We start from the raw sequence: 19,213 nt of genomic DNA on the forward strand, positions 1-19,213 counted from the left end.
ATGAATCCTACCTGGTCATCCGCAACCATTTAATATAAAAAGGAGAATTAAGCGGAGGTTAATTTGTCTGATTGCTTGTGTGTGTATTTCTTAATTGCTCTGGGTGAGAGGCAAAGGATGAATCCAGTCTCAGTCCTTTTGGTACAATTGCATTTAAAGTTATACATTTGTATTGATAACCAGTAAAACAAAACAGACAGATATTAATCAAATGTTAATCAACAACAACATGTTGTATCACATTGCACTGTGCATAAATTGTGGATACTTTTGGAATTCTTCTCATTTCATGTTTTGTGACCACTTTCTGTAAAAAGCATCAACATCTGTTCATAATGAGACGCACCGGATGTAACAAAACAAAAACATAAGTATCAAAGAAGAAAAAAATTCACATTTATTTGATATCAAACAGGAGTTGAATTAAATATCAGCTGATGATGGGCTCTTACAAAAGAATGAAAATGAATGCAATCAGTGCTGCAACAATTCACACGTCTTACCATGATCTTTTTTTCTATTTTTTTTCTCTCAATACTTCAGTTAATAAATTAATGAGCGTCAAAGGATGAAAACATGTCCGTAAAAAATGCAATATTGCATTGACACAAATAAAAAGTCTTTAAAAAAAACGGACAATTTCTTTCAAGTAGAATAACTTGCATCCAATTCACTCAAGTGTGTGTATGGCCCGGTGGTAACAAATATACTACTGGCAAAACTCATTCATGAAAGCAAAAAAGCACTTCACAAGCAGAAACGTGAGCATGAATTCATATGATCTAGTATTTCTTGAAACTTTTTTTTTTCATATTCAAACATACTACAAGTCAAGTGTGAGAGGAAAAGCACATTTCCACCATTTTGTTATCCTTATTACTTTGAAAGGGCATTACTACAGAATTGATGCCATTTCATGGTTGTTTTTTATTCTTTGACTTTATACACTAGTGGTACAGCAAAATATATTTTCTTTAGCTGTTACTTTGACAACAGTTAAATGTGCAATAGAGAAAAATATAAGGCCTGAGTCTGAATTAGTGGTTTCTTTACAATCCTGACTGCGGAACTAGTTCTTTGACTAAAAAGAGCCGGGTTGACAAAGTTCCCGGAGAGAGTCAGGAGTCACTCAGTTCACTTTGATCCATTCTTCTTTGAGCAGACGTCTGGAGGAAAGTGTGGCGTCTGCACCTCGTCAGTCCAACAGTGCAATCCTCACAGGCCACACTGCTCTGGCCTCACTTCTATGTGTTTGTGTTAATGAGTTCTGTGTGCAAAAGTCTTTTATTCATTCTTTTACCACCCAACATTTCACTTCCTGTTCTAACAGGAGGAGCTGTCGAGTGCAGCGCCAGGCTCGAAGCGAGAAGCACCCATGGGTGAGCTGTGTGCAAAGGGAGAGGGCTGCTCAGAGGCTGGTGATGAGTTGCATTTGTCCATCAGCGGCCGCCTGTCCGTCCTGAGGGCAGTCCTGAGGGCAGTCCTGAGGACAGTCCTGAGGACAGTCCTGGCTGCCCTCAGGGGGCAGGATGCAGCCGTCGCTGGGGGCCCGGTGTATGTGGTAATAGGACAGGGGTGGGGGCCCGTCGCCCAGTTCAGGCATGCTCTTCCTGTAGGTGTCCTCAGAGTCACTGTGGGGGGAGCGGGACCGCTCCTCATCCTCGGGGGGGTAGGGGGAAGCGGAGGGCGAGTCCTTCAGGTTGGGCATGCTGGTGTAAAGAGAGTCTCTGTTGTTGGGCGACTGGGAGTCCGTGTCCTCCACAGAATCAGTCTCGGGGCCTGGGCCCTCCAGGCGGCGTGGGGCCTTGTGAGCACTGTACAGGAGAGAGTGAGTCCTCTGGGGAAGCAGGGGGGCCTCTAGCACCTGCTTATGATGGGTGTGCAGCAGCAGCTCCAGAGGGGCAGGCCCCCCTCGAGTGGGGCCCCTCTGAGGGGACGAGGCCTCAGTGTGGTCTGCCACAATGGCGTCGTCCTCGCTGCCGCTGCCCTGGTCCAGAGTGGCCCGGGTCTGGGAGCCCACGGGCCGGTCCCGCTCCCTGGGCACGTGGTGACCCTTGGGGGCCCCACGGGGCCGCAGGTTGTTGTGGACAATTTCAGAGATGATCATCTTCTCAAAGGCGGCGTCGTCCAGGTTGAGGCCCCCCAGGTCTGCCGGGGCCCGCACAGTCTCGTAGTCATCGTCGCGCAGAGAGTAGCTGTTGTTGAAGTTGCCGTTGAGGGGCAGCGTGTCCATGGCGCTGATGTCTCGGCTGTGGCTCAGAGAGTGCTGTCCTACAACAGACAGAGAGAGACAGGTGAGGAGGGGCCCCGGACCTCAGCACACACCAGCTGCACACACACACACAACACATACTGCTCAGGACACTTTGATCTCTGCTCATTTACATTTAACACTAACATTTTCAAATTCAAAGTAGATGCCAATTATCTCCCCACCTTGTCTGGGCTTATTAAGTCTGAATATGATCATGGCCAATCTAAGACTTGATCCTGAACAATATTGCACGAATGAGATGAAAAAATATATACAATATTCAACAGCCAAACATTACAACAACTCGAGCAGCATCCAAATAGCAACAGACAGTTCACGGGCCGCGGAGAAATAAATAAATCCATACTTAAAAAGCTGATGGGAAATGTAGTGACATTAACAATGAATAAAACATTCCACCTTTGAAAAGAAGGCAAGACAAGAGTAATGTTGAACACAGATGGCCATCCGGCTCCGCACAGAACAGCACAAGCTCCACACCAACACACACGGCACGGTGCAATGACTCACTTTGCCACCACTCACATCAAGTGTGTCTGCTCAGGCTATCTGGCCTAAGAACAGCTGATGTGCAAAAAAAGTAAAAAAATAATAATAATAAGATGCCTTTTTCAATTGCAGCAAGAGAAAAAACAACTAAATCACTGAGGAGAGACAAAAGTGGAAGCTCGTCACATGGAGCCAGGATTCAGTCCGTCCAACGACAATTGTGTCCTTGCAATTAACTGTAATTTAGCACGAGTTTTGCCTCGGTCCAAATTGTCTGGAGGTGGACGTCGAGTGACAGCAAAATTGCGGGTTTTGGAGCCAGAGGACAAATCAAGGACGACTGAATCCCGGACACAGCAGGTGAAAGGGTTCAGCGGCAAGCACATTTTAACTCTACAATCAAAAAAACAGCACGTTTCTCTGCACCCTATGTATAATGACACATTCATCGGAGGGTGCTCGCAGCGTACGGCGCCGGGCTAATTTTACACACAGAGCTCAAGTAGCAGCATGGAAATGAAGGGGGCTAGTCTGATTTGATGTAAGGGCTTTATTGGCGGGCTGAGCAGACATTTTGTGGAGCGAGGGGCGACGTGGAAGGCGGCAGGCTTTACGCAGAATAACTCCAGTCATAAGTTTCACATGGATACGCCTGAAAACGGATGATAGCAACAGAGAGAAAAAAGTGCTTCTAAAAACAACATCAAAGACCGTTCTAAAAAAGACGAGTTCACCGAGCGAAAGGGCAAAAAAAGGAGGAGCGGGGGATTATAAGAGGCTTCTGTGAATAGGCCCAGGTCGGAATTTGCATTTGTTTATGCGGAGCCAGCGAGTTTATTGCGGGCAGGTATTGTCTACGGGGGAAAGGGGGAAACCAAGTGAACGGAATCCAACTGGACACGGCCACAGCTGCACTCTGGGAACGCTTCCAGCCCAGATTCAGCCAAGATGTTACCCTCACTGATTTGACTGCAGCGCACCAGCATCTGCAGAGCATTACTCAGTATTAATACACTTCTAATGGAGGACGCGCTCATCCCACCGTCCAGGAGCCAGATATGATGACAAAAGCAGGTTGAGGATCTGGAAAACGGCCCTATGTTGATTTGGACATCCCCTCTGCGGTTTGTAGTCCTGCGCCGAGGTCTTCGCGTTGCTCGTTTTTCTTTTTTACCTGTCGCGCGTTTAATCGACTCCCCACATTCTGTCTGAGCACGATTGATAAAGTCATTTTTGGTGCGGGTTCAAGTGAGGTTTTTGTAGGATATTATATTACGGTTAATAACTTGGCTGCCGCGTGTAGCTCCAAAGGGGAAGCCCCAGCAGAAGCCAAGTCATATTTAAACAACATATTTACTTGACATTCTCTCACATAAAACACATCTACTATTTTAAGGTCTAGTGCTGTGGGATATTGGGACACAGCACTGCCCAAAGAACTTAAGATAAGCTCAACTGAGTCGTTTGTGGTTTGAACAGGCAGAATAACCTTCCTCACACATCTGCACTACAAAGGATTCAGATTGTCCCCGTTACTTTTGAGTTTGGCTCTTAGGGACACAAAAAACTGAACAATTATAAACTTCTAAATGCGATGAGAGCTGAACGGTGCACCTGACAATGTTTTGCGTGGCATCGATTAAACTGATTTTTATTGCTCAAAAGTACTTTGAAACGCATACATTCTTACTGTGACTCTCCATAGAACTGACCTACAGATTGGGCTGCAACTGTTGTTTGTCTCCATGGAGAAAAGACAAGTTTAATGCCAAACTGTGGAACATTCTAGTTCATTTTATGTATTTAGATTTATTTTTGGAGCTCTCTAGTTTAAACAATATACAACATAAACTGCAACTTCACAACTACCATGGTCAGTCTGTATTTAAAAACTCAAGATCTGTCGCATATTAATATAAAACAGGTTCTTTATTGCGTTACGTTTGCCGATTGTAGCCATCCTATACCATGAAACTAGCACATCTCGCTGTTTGGACTGGCTCATCCTCTTTAAAAACATGCTCGTGTCTCTTCTGGGGATTGCTTGGCTCCACAAACAACATCTGCCCTGATTGCCTTTAAATAAAACCTAAACAGAGATCCCCTAAAAGCACGCAGCCCACTTCCAATCAACATGACTTCATTACAGCTTCACCTGGATATACGGCCGTCTTAAATCGCTGGCGTCTTTCCCTACGGAGCCGACATGTAGCGTGACATTCAAAATCTACCTGCTCTGCAAACATTGCCACTTTTTGTTTATCCGTGCCCGTTCCCATGTTAACGCGCAATTATCCTCCAATGATTAAGCGGCATTTTAGGGCCAGTAAACTTATAGCTGTCTGCTGCTGGATTGGAGCTGCTTTTCCTTCTGCTTCTGCTGCTGCTGCTGAGCTTACCCAAAAAAAAATGGGGGAAAAAACCGATGCGAGTCTTTGATATTTCTCTGTGCACATTGTTTTGGTCGCCAGCCCTTGCTTCATTATCCCTGGGTGTGAAGTGCTCTCATTGTTCCAGCCAGCGTCGAACAATATTGCGATTTCATGTTGCGGCTATACGTTTATGCATATTATATCTTTTTTTTTTTTCTTTTCTACACACGCTCTCGCTATAGCCGTTTTTGTATATTCTCTTTTATCATCAAATGCCTGCAAGTATCTGAAGGCTATACCCGCATTGCGTCATGGGCTTCTATTTTTTCTCCCCTCCTTTGATTGAGTTTTCCCCCCCTCGCTCCACCAGAGAAGAACTAGGTCACCATAAACATTGACACGACTTAAATCAAAGTCATCCCCCCGTTTCATGTAAACAAAATGCAAAGGCCTCTATAACTGATAAGTGAGTCAACGCAGAGGAATTCCCATTTGGCGGCGCCTTTGACTGCGTTAGATAAAGGTCTGACGAGACTTTATTCGACAAAGTTTGACACGAGGAGACAGAAGAGCAAATCTGGCCTAATTATTTTCAGCGTCTTGGTTTCGTGCAGCGCTGAAGTCAGAACCCGAAGTCGGTGAGTTCAGAAGAGGAACAATAGATATGGACGTGCACTGTAAAAAGTCCGCATGCATGACCAGTTCTAATTAAGCTGCAAGCACTAACAAACCTTATTTAGTATTACCCCTGCTGGTTCATTAAGTTGCAAGCATTGGTTTGTCTTGTAATACACTTTTTTACAAGAAATTAAAGCCTCAGTGCGTAACGTTTTATCAGAAATATACATTTAAATAAAAAGCATGTTTTTTCTGTACTGAAAACATACGTCTTTCCTGTGAGAGGGCTTGCATTTCCACAAACCTGACTCGTTTTGTGCATGGAGGAGCCTAAACCGGCTTGTTTGCATATAAATGTTGTTCTTTTGGCTATAATATTCCACAGTATGAAACGGATCCATCTCCATGAAGAATATTTGGATTTCCATGGAATTATGCACGTGCCAGGTCCAAAAAGTTACATAGTGTGAAAAGGCCTTTTGGAAACTTTGGATCCATCTGTATCACTTTGTAATAACTACACCGTAATCAGCCTTAATAAAGCCAGAACAAAGCTTAATTTATAATGACCATATAGTGTATTAAGAATATTTCAGGCTTAGTAACTACCAATACTTAATTAAAAGGTAAGGAAATAAATGAAGTAGTTACACACCCGGAAAGATTCTTAAAACACAATTTGTTCCTCATGAATTGTTCTTGCTTTATTAAGGCAGTTAAAAGTGTGGTTATTATAAAGTTATTACAAAACATCACTGAAGGATGGATCTAATGCAGAGAACACATTTCCAGAGGATCAACCTTATACCCTAAACTTATCTCTATTTCTACATTTCTGTGTTTGTTAAGCCTTTATACATTAAATATAACATAAAAAACCTTTAGCTTTAGCCTTTGTAGTATTTTAGTTTAACAGCATACAAGTAAATATTCCACTAATCATACTTCATATCTCCTGCTTCTTTTGAACTCGCCAACTTTAAAACCTCCTGTACATAGTGTGGTAATAAGAGAAGTCAACATTCAGGAATTCCCCTCTGACCACATTAGATTACACCATCCGCTTTGACAAGACTTTGTTCAGCAAAGTTTGACAGATCCAAAATGAAGAGCAAATCTGGTCTAATTACTTTCCACACATCCTATTCATGCTGTGCCAAAGTCGTGACCTCGGGAGTGGCAGAGTTCACGGCAAAACGTTTCAGGTTCAACAGAAAACAAACATGGAGCTGATGGAGAGGTTGAGAGAAGGACGTGCACCTGGGGAGTGGAAAGCCGGCGGGGAGGGCGTGTTGCACACCACCGTCTCTGCCAGCAGGTTGTTATAAGGGTTAGTGTCGTGGGTTCGGAGCAAAGGGTTAGTTAGAAGGTAGTTCCCAGTCATCCCTGCAATGAGCAAGACAAGGGAGAGACAAACGTTAGGAAAAGGGAGGAAAGGTTGAAGGTCATACAGTACTGCAGCCAGGGCCGTTTCTAGTGCACATACTCAGGGCCCCAAAATGTAATGTTTGCGGTATAGTTGCAGAGCTAATTTCAAGGTCACTTTATTTGTACCGACAGCAACATTTGTTAAATAATGTAATTGCTCCAAGTTGTCAAGTTGTTGATACAATATTTTCCATTTAAATGGGCTGTACATGATTTTTTCCCTTGTAATTAAGTAAAATAATGTAGTATTGTAAGCGATTTATTTAAAGCGTTTTATTTTCCGTGAAGCAGGAGAATGCTAATGTTTGTTACCATGACGACATAAGGCCACAGTTATTTTATTACTTGGTTTACGGATCCGCCGCACTTAGATTATTGATTTTTACAATATAAATAAAATAAATAATTATAATTTTTTAATTATAATTAATTTTTTTTTAAAGTACCGCCGACAACGCCAAATAGCTTTAAATGAAATATAAAAAGCGGTATTTAGTCAAAAGAAGAGAGCGTGTGAAGCAATTTTTCGTCAAAATCCTGCGGGAGTGAGTGACGGAGCCGCGCCATCCCTGCGCGCGAGGGCATGAGAAGACGCGAGCGCCCGTTTCCGTGTCTGCTACGTGCAGCGCTAACTCATTTATATCGCAAATACACATTTTAAACCCGTTAAATCACATTTTCTCAGCACGTTTTGCCGTGACTAAGGGTGAACACTTAGAAGCGTCAATTCTACCAATGCAAAACACGCTAAATCTACTGTTACACGCTCCTGCGCGCCGCGTCTCCCCCCCCCCCTCCTCCCTTGGTGTATTTTGGGAAAAATCTTTTGAAATTGAAATTATATTTATATTTAGCCCGCCTGTTTAATAAATTTCATTTAAAAATCCGTAGACCAAGTAATAAAATAACTGCGGTCTAACTAGCACAAAAGTGGTGAAAAGTGCTTATAAACTCATCACAATTAATTATTAGGCTGCAAGGAATGCAGTTTAAAACGAACTAGCTCTATTTGTCATGTTTTTAGACAGTAATAATTAGGTACAGCACTTTTAATTGTTTGTGTACTTTAATAGGTAGATCATTTTATAACTAGCCTGTTATGAGATGTTAGACAAAGTAGTGTGCGGAGAAAAATACAGACTCATCCTCAGCGGGGCTATAGAAATCCAGCATGTTGTAAAAACTACTCAGAAGTCATTGGGATGAATTGTTTTTTTTTTTAGGTCTAGTGGTTTTGAGAGTGGTTCACAGATCGTTCTAAAATGTTTGACGAGACCCCGACCAGAAGGTAAAATGCACCGGAAAAAGCTCGTGTTAGCATTGAAGCAACACAGAGAAGCCATTTTTAATTAAATTTTGCATCACTTTTAACAGAAAACACCTCTGAATGAAAGTGTGTCAGAATTAATCAAGACAATGATTACGACTCATCCCATGCCTGAGTGAACATGCAACAGCGCCTTCAACCTGTAGCGTAAAACCTGACTAAAAGAAGGTAAACACAGTCATTTGCGTTTCCTTTTTTCACGAATAACTTCCAAATCAACAAAGGTATTCAAACGTTTGAATCTTCTAAACTGTCTAAAGCCGGTTCTTTTGTATTTGCTGTGAACGTTTGGTGATTTAAAGAGCACTCGGGTAGTTTCAGCACTCATTGACCCTGCATCATACCAGACTAAAACATCACTCTCCGTTCTTATCGCTCCTGCTACAGACAAAAAAAACGCTGCAAACTTTGATCTGCAGCCAGGTTTTAATGCTATTTTTGCCTGCTAGGAGCAACGCATCCTTCATCTCCTGCGCTTTTCTTTTCCCTTTTCCCCCCCGTGAGCTGCCGCGGTGTCATGTAGGCAAGAGCGATTGAAGCGTTCACTGTAGCCTGCGAACTTCACTCTGACAAAAGGGAGAGAATGGAGGCGGCCGCGTGCTCTGCGTGTCTGCTCGGGTGGGTCGGGGCCCGGCTGCTTGGCGTACCCTGGTTGAGAGTGGAGGTGCTGTTGATGTCTCCGGAGATGAAGGAGGATTCCGACTGCTTCCTCACCGTGTCGTTCCACATTCTCCTGATGCGGCTCTGGAGGGAAGGGGAGGCGAGGGGGGAGCGGGGAGAATGGTGGGGGAGACAAACAAGGAACATTGATCAGAAAGAAAATGGTCTGGTGTCTGCTGCAAGTCTTTGTGAACGTCTGGAGCGCTGGGGCTGGAGAATTGAGAGCGCGATCAAGATGGGAAATGGCCAGTGTGATCGGGTTTCTAAACTGATAAACGTTCTGTTGCTTCTGGTCAGATATAATAAAGAGTCAGATGTGAAAAACTCAACAAAACCACCAATATTTCAACTTTATTCATTTAATATTTGATGAGCGTGATATTGCTATATTTTAAGGGTAAAATTCTCTTATTTAAGAGTGCGTCATTAAAGGGGCTGTACCCGATTTATTTAACAATTTTACAGATATACTGTTAAAGTAGCTCTTAAGGTGAAAATGAGACCGCTATGTGCTGTCTGCATCTAATTAAAGAGCGTTTTATTCTCTAAGCAGGAAGTGCGCTTTTAGCATGCTAATTTTTGTTAGCTTTGCCGTGATGGTGAACTCTGCTCTGGTCTCTGAAAGTTGTGAAAAGCACTTATAAACTCATCATTGTGAATAATTAGGATGATAAGGGTGATTTAGGAAAGTTAGGAATAACTCTGGAGTTCAGTTTAACTCCAGGTTTAAGACTTTTAAAGGTGCACTATGTAACTCGTCTCAACTGCGATATTATTGCTTTGTCTGGAATGTTCAGTATTAAACTTGTGTCTCTTGCATTGATTAAATTCCAGGTATTGTCCTTGCCATTCGGTCTCACTGTGAGCGGGGGCACCTCTCGACAGATCTGACCTGTAACTCAGCCTGGCCGTGTCACCTACTTGGCTCCATGGAGACATATATATTTAATGCTATGGAGAAAATCAGGTGACAGAGGCTCCACTGGAGAAGATACAGAGTGCTCTCTCTTTTCAGGGTCGCAGCGGTAAATCAGCCGCAGAGTGATTTGCAGGGCTTCACACTGGACCGACATGCATCCTGCTTCCATCAGCCAAGTTTGTGTGACTGTGACTGGAATTTCCAATGTGACTGGAGTGTCTTGCACAATGACACAACAACATGTGCTCAATCGATTTCGAATCTTGAATTTGCAAAGCAGATATACAGACGGTCACACGCTTACGCTGCACGATTTAAAGCACGTTTAAATAAAAAGTAAAACAACACTTCCAGCAAAAGTTCAGATGCCTTTTTGTCTGAATTCTAAATTTGGATCACCTTCGTTTAACTCCTGCTCCGCCCACCTCTGCCCCTCTTCCAATGCCATTTCTAATAATAACCTCCACTTAGTCCATGTACTTCTGTTCAATTCAAAACAAATGGGAAAAAATGCAGTTGCCTGGTCGCCACTAAATTCTCCAAAGTGCTTTTGAGAGGAGACAGTCCCAGCAGAAGCAGCAGCAGCAGCAGCAGCAGCAGCAGAAGCAGCAGCAGCAGCAGCAGCAGCAGCAGCAGCAGCAGCAGCAGAAGCAGCAGCAGCAGCAGCAGCAGCAGCAGAAGCATCATCAGCAGCAGCAGCAGCATCAGCAGCAGCATCAGCAGCAGCAGCAGCAGCAGAAGCATCAGCAGCAGCAGCAGCAGCAGAAGCATCAGCAGCAGCAGCAGCAGCAGCAGCAGCAGCAGCAGCAGCAGCAGCAGCAGCAGCAGCAGAAGCAGCAGAAGCAGCAGAAGCAGCAGAAGCAGCAGCAGCAGCAGAAGCAGCAGAAGCAGCAGCAGCAGCAGCAGCAGAAGCAGCAGAAGCAGCAGAAGCAGAAGCAGCAGAAGCAGCAGAAGCAGCAGCAGCAGCAGCAGCAGCAGCAGCAGAAGCAGCAGAAGCAGCAGAAGCAGCAGCAGCAGCAGAAGCAGCAGCAGCAGCAGCAGCAGCAGCAGCAGCAGCAGCAGAAGCAGCAGAAGCAGCAGAAGCAGCAGCAGCAGCAGCAGCAGCAGCAGCAGCAGCAGCAGCAGAAGCAGCAGAAGCAGCAGAAGCAGCAGCAGCAGCAGCAGAAGCAGCAGCAGCAGCAGCAGCAGCAGCAGAAGCAGCAGAAGCAGCAGCAGCAGCAGCAGCAGCAGCAGCAGCAGCTCTGCGTGTCAGCCATGTTCTTATCAGTTTAAGCCCCGTCGATCACACACCATTACAGGCAATAGAGGGCACAAATGTATTTTCATTCAGTTAAAAAAAAAAAAGAGTGTCTGATTTCGTTAATGCCTTCTGCCCGCTGTGCCGCAATACATCTGTAATATTTCCTGATTGTATAAAATTCAATCCCATCTTTGATACGTAACCTTGGGAGCCTGATAAGGCGGCTTAGCGGTGTGATAGAGGCCGCAGAATGATGCAAAGAGCAACAAGGATATGCTTTATTGAGAGCACGTCATCTAAAAGGATAAATACTAATAACAAGCTTTGATGTTTAATTAAATCCTCACTTTCTTGGTTACTTGCTGTACATAAATGGTTGTAAGGTCGGCGCAGTACATTTCAATTACCAAATATGTACAAGAAGTCATAATGGCTTGGATTAAAGGTGTTTCTTGGGTTGTATTTTGGTAAAATGAGTGGTAAAAATGTAAATGAATAGAAAGCGCATTCATGGTAGAAATTCAAAAGAGAGAGATTGGAAACCTTATATAATAATATTTAATAATAATATAATAATAACTTGCCATGTGACAGGAACGCCATCTGCAATCAATAATATAGTAAATGCTTTTATTTTAGTTCATCTTTTCGTCTGAAATGTTACATGAAGGCCTTTAAAGGAAAACATTGTACATTATCTGCAGAGGTATCGGCCTGTAAACGTGTTCAGCAGTACCTCTGCTGCTAAGGCAAGACAACTTCATAAACAGGATTAATAAAACAAGCCAAATACAACTCCGGGTGTGTTTTTGACGTTGTGCTGCTGGTGCATTGTAGTTGGCATTGTAGTGCACATAAACCCTATAAATGATCCTGGCTCTACACACTGTGGCAGAAGAAGCGCTTTGGCAGTTCGCATGAAATGAAATGACATTACATATTTATTTCCATCAAACCTATGAAAAACAAATCTAAGAATAAACACATATTGGCATCTGCTGTTGCAATACATGGTCGTATCTTTAGCATGCACCTGTTCAACTTACTTTATTATCCATCAAGGGCTCCAAAAGCATTTTAGCAAATCATTTGTTGCACTTTTAACCAATACAAACCTTTGAATAAATCACTTCATATTCAATGACACCGCTTCACCCACTACACCCAGCCTAGTCCTCCTACTAGCCACTACAAATTCGACTAATTCCAGTAAAAGGCTGACTGTAACATTTCCAAACTCAATTACTCGTGTAGAAATGCCCCACAGGCTAACCCCGAGCAGTTGTACACGCACATGCCCGGCTCACTCCGTATACTCTGTAGTACCTGTGTGGCAGACGAGTACCGCGCAGTGGATCTTGACGTGGAGGTCTTGGCGGAGCTGTGGGAGCCCTCGGATGGCAGCGCGCCGCAGCACTGGGACTGGCGGAAACATTTGCTGTACTCTTTGCGGACCTGCAGCAAGAAGGGAAGGATCAAGAAGGCGCACGATTCCCCCTCAGCGAGACAAAACAAGCGAGACAAAATGGAAATCCCAAATCTGTATCAAAATGTCATCCGGCCGACAGCGGAGTAAATGCCATGTTTGTAAAGGACAGTGGCGACAAACATAAGGGAGATATACTTTGATACCGATGCTTTCCTTTGAAATTGTTTCGGAGGAAAAGCAATATGGTTTCAGTTTTTCCAACACTGATAACACTGACAGTTTATGTATAACTTTTGTGTTATTGTGGTTCTCAAACTTTTCCAACCGAGTACAAGGTCATGAATTATTTGGGTTTCCCAGTTGCACCAAGACTGGACGGAACCAGAGATATGCCTGAAGCTGGTCTAAATCATGACTAAAACTGGTCTAAACTATAAACTAGGACAAACTGGAACTGCAATTCAGGAATCAGAACTAACACATATCTAAATAAATACTAAATACTTACGTGAGAATAATATCTACAATGTAACATCTAAGAGTTTGACAACTTGAACAATGTCTTAAAGGTGCACTGTGAGGGTTCTCTAAGATAAGATAAGATAAGATATTCCTTTATTGTCCCACGTGGGGAAATTTCATTGGTGCAACGCAGGTAGATACAGAGGTAGATACAGAAGAACAGAACAGATCACTTATAGGAAGTCTGAAAAACACTTTCAGTAGAAGATCTCCTATAAATAAATAAAAACTCCCATAGACAAATGAATAAATAAATACATAAATACCATTGCATGTGATCACGACAGTAATTGCACATGAATATGTGTCACGACAGCACATAGATTGCACATGAATTTCATAGTAATTGCACATGAATTGCACATGAATTCCAACAGCAATTGCACATACGACAGAATTGCACATCAGTATTAGGTTAGGTCAGTATTGCGAGTGTTCAGTACTAACAGTTTTTGTTATAAAGTCTGACAGCAGCAGGAAGGAAAGACCTACGGAACCTTTCCTTCACACAGCGAGGGTGGATCAGTCTCTCACTGAAGCTGCTCTCCAGAGTGGACAGAGTGTCCTGCCGAGGGTGACACTCATGGTCCAGCATAGATGTGAATCTAGCCAGGACCCTCCTGTCCCCCACCTCCTGCACCGAGTCCAGAGCACAGCCCAGGACGGAGCTGGACTTCTTGATGACTCTGTCCAGCCTCTTCCTCTCCCTCTCTGTGATGCTGCTGCTCCAGCAGGCCACACCATACAGGAGGGCCGATGCCACCACAGAGTCGTAGAAGGTCTCCAGGAGTGGCCCGGTCACTCCAAAAGACCTGAGTCTCCTCAGGAGGTAGAGCCGACTCTGGCTCTTCCTGTACAGTGCGTCTGTGTTATGAGTCCAGTCCAGTTTGTGGTTCAGATGAACACCCAGGTACTTGTATGAGTCCACTCTCTCAATGTCCCGTCCCTGGATGTTCACTGGTGAGGGGGCAGTGGGGTGGCGTCTGCGGAAATCCACCACCATCTCCTTGGTCTTCCCCGCGTTGATGAGGAGGTGGTTCCGCTGACACCAGTCCACAAAGTCCTGCGCCAGTCCTCTGTACTCCGCGTCATCGTCGTCCGTGATGAGTCCGATGATGGCAGAGTCGTCAGAGAACTTCTGCAGGACGCAGCTGTCCGTGTCATGTCTGAAGTCTGCAGTGTAAAGGGTGAAGAGAAAGGGCGCGAGGACAGTGCCCTGGGGCGCCCCCACACTGCAGGTCCGAGTGTCAGACACACAGTTCCGGGCTCTCACAAACTGGGGTCGGTCTGTGAGGTAGTCTAGGATCCACTCTGCCAGGTCATACTCCACACCAGCCGTCTCCAGCTTGTCCCTCAGGAGCAGCGGCTGGATGGTGTTGAAGGCGCTGGAAAGATCGAAGAACAGAATCCTCACAGAGCTGCCAGGCTTTTCCAGGTGAGAGAGAGAGCGGTGCAGCAGGGAGATGACGGCGTCCTCCACTCCGATGCCAGACCGATATGCAAACTGCAGCGGGTCCATGGCTGAGCTCACGGTGGAGCGGAGGTGGTCCAGGACTAGCCGCTCCAGTGTCTTCATCAGGTGGGACGTGAGAGCCACTGGCCTGAAGCTGTTGAGGTCTTTGGGGCGCGGTGTCTTAGGCACAGGTACCAGACAGGAGGTCTTCCAGACCTGTGGTACCACCCTCAGCTTCAGGCTCATGTTGAAGACATGCCCCATAACTCCACACAGTTCATCTGCGCAGGACTTAAGGAGCCTGGGGCTGATGCCATCAGGTCCTGCTGCCTTCCTCACTTTAATCCTCTTCAGCTCTCTCCTCACCTGTGCTGCTGTGACAGTCAGTGGTTGGCAGGGGGACCGTGTGCTGGGGGGATGGGTGAGTCCAGGCGAAGTGGGGAGCTGATGGTCCGGGGCAGATAAGCGAAGAGGAACAGATGCAGGGCATTGTCCAGCTGTGGAAGAGGGAGCATGCAGCTGTGCAGGGGGAGGGGCAGGTGACCGATCAAACCTCAAGAAGTGAGCATTTAAATCATTCACCCACTGTAGATCCCCCTCTGTCTGGGCAGGGGGGATTTTGAAGCCCGAGATGGTTTTCAGGCTCCTCTCCACACTCCCTGAATGTTCTTTTGCTGCAACTGCTCCTCCATCCTCCTCTTGTAGCCGGCCTCAGCCTGCCTGATCTTCCTCCTCAGCTCCTTCTGCACAGTCCTCAGCTCCTCCTTGTTCCCTGACCTGAAGGCTCTCTTCTTCTCCTTCAGCAGAGCCGTCAGTTCACGGTTAATCCATGGCTTGGTGTTTGGAAAACACTGCAACGTCCGGGAGGGAACAATGTTCTCAAAACAGAAGTTGATGTAGTCCGTGATGCACTCTGTGATGGTGTTGATGTCCTCCCCATGTGGGTCATAAAGCTCAGTCCAGACAGTGGTGCTGAAGCAGTCCCTCAGAGCCTCCTCGCTCTCAGCAGACCACATCCTCACCTCACGGGACACCACAGGCTGCCTGCGCACGATGGGTACATACACAGGCCTCAGATGTACAAGGTTGTGGTCCGAGCTGCCCAGGGGAGGGAGGGGGGAAGAAGAATAAGCCTCCTTGGTGTTGGCAAAAAACAAGTCCAATGTTCTATTCTCTCTGGTGGGGCAGGTAACATACTGGGTGTATGTTGGTAGAACAGAAGAGGGAGAAGCGTGGTTAAAGTCACCAGAGATGAGGAAGAGAGCCTGTGGATGCTGTGTTTGCAGCCTACAAGTGCAGGAGAGCAGTGCTTCACAAGCATTTTCAGCATTGGCAGACGGGGCCACATAGACTGCGATCAAAATCACATGTGAGAACTCCCGGGGCAGATAATATGGCCTCATGCCAATAGCCAATAGTTCAATATCCTTGTTACATAGCTGCTCCCTCACTGTGCAGTGTTCGGGTTTGGACCAGCTCGTGTTCACATACACCGCCAGACCTCCACCTCTTTTCTTCCCGCATTCTCTCGTTCTGTCCGCCCGCAGCAGATGAAAATTGTCCAAACCTACAATAGAGTCTGGCATTTCTGCTGTTAACCAGGTCTCTGTGAAAATCAAGACGCTGCTGTCCCTATAAATCCTCTGGGACCGCTTGAGGCTCGCTATTTCCGTCATTTTATTTTGAAGGGACCTCACGTTACCCATGACTACGGCGGGAACCGACTTCCTGTTTGTCCCTCTCTTCTCTCGGAGTTTACGTCCAACCCGTCTGCCTTGTTGCGTTTTCCTTAGGATGTCCGCCGGGATAACGTGACGATCTCCGGGTAAGACGACTGTTGTCCGCAGTTTCATGAGTTCCTCCTTTGTGTAAACGCGGTACGGCGCCGGCCGGGGGGCGGGGCCGGAGCCGGGGGACTCAGAGCCAAGGCACATCGCAACGACACGACGAAAACACTCAATCCAGCCGAATAAAGTCAAAACAAGTTAATTTAAAGCGATTCCAGTGCGTGTCCCGATCGTTCGTGAAGTTCCTCTTTCATATAAACGTGTATATAAACGTGTACCGACGACACGCCGTACTTTAGCGCGGCCGGAGGGCGCGGGGGAGGGGCTGGTGGGCTCGCTCGGAGCTAGCTCACGTCACAACAACACAACGAATGCAACGAAAAACGCTCAATCCAGCCGAAAAAAGTCAAAAACAGTTGAATTTAAAAACTATTCCAGCGCGTGTCCCTATCGTACAGTAAAATAGAAAAAAATATACTAATTATATTTACAAAATATAGGAGATAAAGCACAATAAGTGTGAGAAAGAAGAGAGAGCGTTTACACCGGGCTGCCAGCTGTACCAGCGCCTTATGACCTCTACATTGCTTTGCCAGGAATGTTCGTGCAACAGGTTTTCACGATTTTCTAATTTTGACTTTATTTGGTTTGTTTATACCTGTTGTACATATATATTATAGTATATATAATAGGTATTTGTGGAGAAAATATTTAAAAATGTGTAGAAAATGACAGGAAGTGACATGGCACTAGCTGCACTCATTCCAGACAAAGTTTATGACTCAAAATAAATGACTTTTTTGTCATACTAAACATAATTCAACAAAATAAAGTTGCTGGCATACATTTTTATTTTTCAAAAAAATAAATAAAAGTGACATTAGACTTTTTGCCCAGTGTTTGGTAATTTCATCAATTGTGATGTCATCAATTGCAAACAGCAAGTGAAATTATAAACTTAAAAAATGTGCTATTCTGTACATTTTAAGTATAGAAAACTTAACTGCATAGGTCTTGTCATCCTGTCATAGGCCTTTGTAAACTTCATTACAAGATTTGTTTTATTGCTCCTTCAAAACATGCATAGATCCATAGATCTGACCTTGGAATGGTGGTGTTTCTGATAGATATATTTACTGCCATACTGTGTAAAATTCCATACTAAGCAATAACGTCTCCATGGTAAACTTTCATGCACAAGACCGGTAACGTCATAAAGTTAGATTCCCATTGCAATATTCAGTATACTACCGGTAATCGCATCTATAACCAATAACCACCGATTCATTGAAAACAATTTGTCATTTTTACATGTCACAATTTACCTTTTTCTGTAGGAGGCAGTGGAAGATGAAGATGAACATTCCTTGCAGAGTGTTGAAGATGGTGAAGAGGTAAGCCATCACTATGGACGACTCATTCAGGAAGAACAACCCAAAGGACCAGGTTAAGCCCAGCAGGCAAAGTAGTGCGAACGCGCCCAGCACCCACGACCTGCAAAACACCAAGAGACCACGCGTTTAAGGCCTGGCCACGGCTTCAGAGCAATGCCAAGGCAATTAACAAGCTCGGAGAAAGGTTTTTGCTGACTTTCTGCATTCAAATTGTCAAGTCGGAGAAAAAAAATAGTAGTGCATTAACATTTATGCACTGTAACTACTCGAATGGAATAATAAACGACAGGGAAGTGCTCAAATCAACCAAAATCTATCCAATCAAGTTTATGTATTAACCAGGACAGTGTTATTACATTTGTAAGTTCTAAATCAATGTTGAGAATGAGATTTTATTAGCTCTGTGTAGACGTTAACAACATTAACATAACAGCACATTTATAGCTGCAGAGGCTCAGCGGCTTCACAGACGGCGGGTGGACAGAGAGCAAAAGGGAAAATCACAACAAAGACTATCAATATTTTAACTGTCAGAGACGCTCGACTGTCTAGCTCTCAGTGTTCAGAAATCCTGACTGATTTTTCAAGCAGGAAATCGGAAAAGACAAGCTAAGACGACGACTGGAACGCAGCAGTAAACCAATGTTTAAAACCCAAACATCCAGGGTCTTTTAATGCATCACGGCGTATGAACACAGACTTATATATCTTTCATCTTCCTGGGAACTGGCTAAAGAAAGAATGTATACGCAGCAGTTTTTTGTGTTTTTATTTTTTTTCACCCGGGCAGCTTCCAGGAAAGCCTAGGAAGAAATAAGATAACTTAGTAGTCAGTTTCAATGACGGTGCCCGGCCGTTTACTGAAACACAAGAGTGGAGCGAGCTGCCCCAAGAGATATAGAGCCGGCCCGGAGAGCAGAACAGCAGCAGCATGTCAGAGGGACGAGAGACGAGAGACGAGAGGGAGGCGAGGAGGGAGGGGGGAAGAGTACAAGACGACACGAGGCCGTCCTCTCTAGAGCGCGGGATGCTAACCACGCCACAGGGTACGGGCATCGCTAGCCCACTATTTGCGCTTTCGTGGATTTCAAGCAAGACCCTAATTAATGACAGTTAATGAGTTTTGAATGCCTGGGATAACGTGTGAAATCCAATCTGATAGTGAGATTTTGTGCGGCAATAAAAGCCAGATGATAATGATGATGGGAACGCTAAGGTCAGAGACGGGGAAATTCGAAAGGCAGAGGCAGAAAGTAATGGCGGATGTTATTTTTCGCTTCACACATGATTGAGCGCTGAG

The 19,213-nt window shown here is 45.0% G+C and overlaps 1 protein-coding gene across 16 annotated transcripts in view; it reads right to left on the bottom strand.

Annotated features, from left to right (window-relative positions):
* Nucleotides 1–372: 372 nt before the first annotated feature.
* LOC140356573 (adhesion G protein-coupled receptor L2-like) overlaps nt 373–19,213 on the bottom strand; it is a 136,767-nt gene continuing 117,926 nt past the window's right edge. For 5 of the 16 annotated variants that reach the window (XM_072441620.1, XM_072441608.1, XM_072441609.1 and 2 more), the window contains 5 exons: nt 17,845–18,013; nt 12,655–12,783; nt 9,157–9,253; nt 7,015–7,140; nt 373–2,271 (listed from right to left, as the gene is read on the bottom strand). In XM_072441620.1, coding sequence (XP_072297721.1) covers nt 1,409–2,271; nt 7,015–7,140; nt 9,157–9,253; nt 12,655–12,783; nt 17,845–18,013 — 1,384 coding nt within the window. In that variant the 3' untranslated portion in view covers nt 373–1,408. Of the gene's footprint in view, nt 2,329–2,785; nt 2,840–7,014; nt 7,141–9,156; nt 9,254–12,654; nt 12,784–17,844; nt 18,014–19,213 lie in introns of all 16 variants that reach the window. The other 11 variants (XM_072441621.1, XM_072441622.1, XM_072441611.1 and 8 more) reach the window with 8 other exon arrangements.

The sequence above is a fragment of the Eucyclogobius newberryi genome, unplaced genomic scaffold, assembly GCF_026437365.1.
Source record: "Eucyclogobius newberryi isolate DKJ021-1_F unplaced genomic scaffold, fEucNew1.0.hap1 SCAF_12, whole genome shotgun sequence".
In the NCBI taxonomy this organism is placed as follows: domain Eukaryota; kingdom Metazoa; phylum Chordata; class Actinopteri; order Gobiiformes; family Gobiidae; genus Eucyclogobius; species Eucyclogobius newberryi.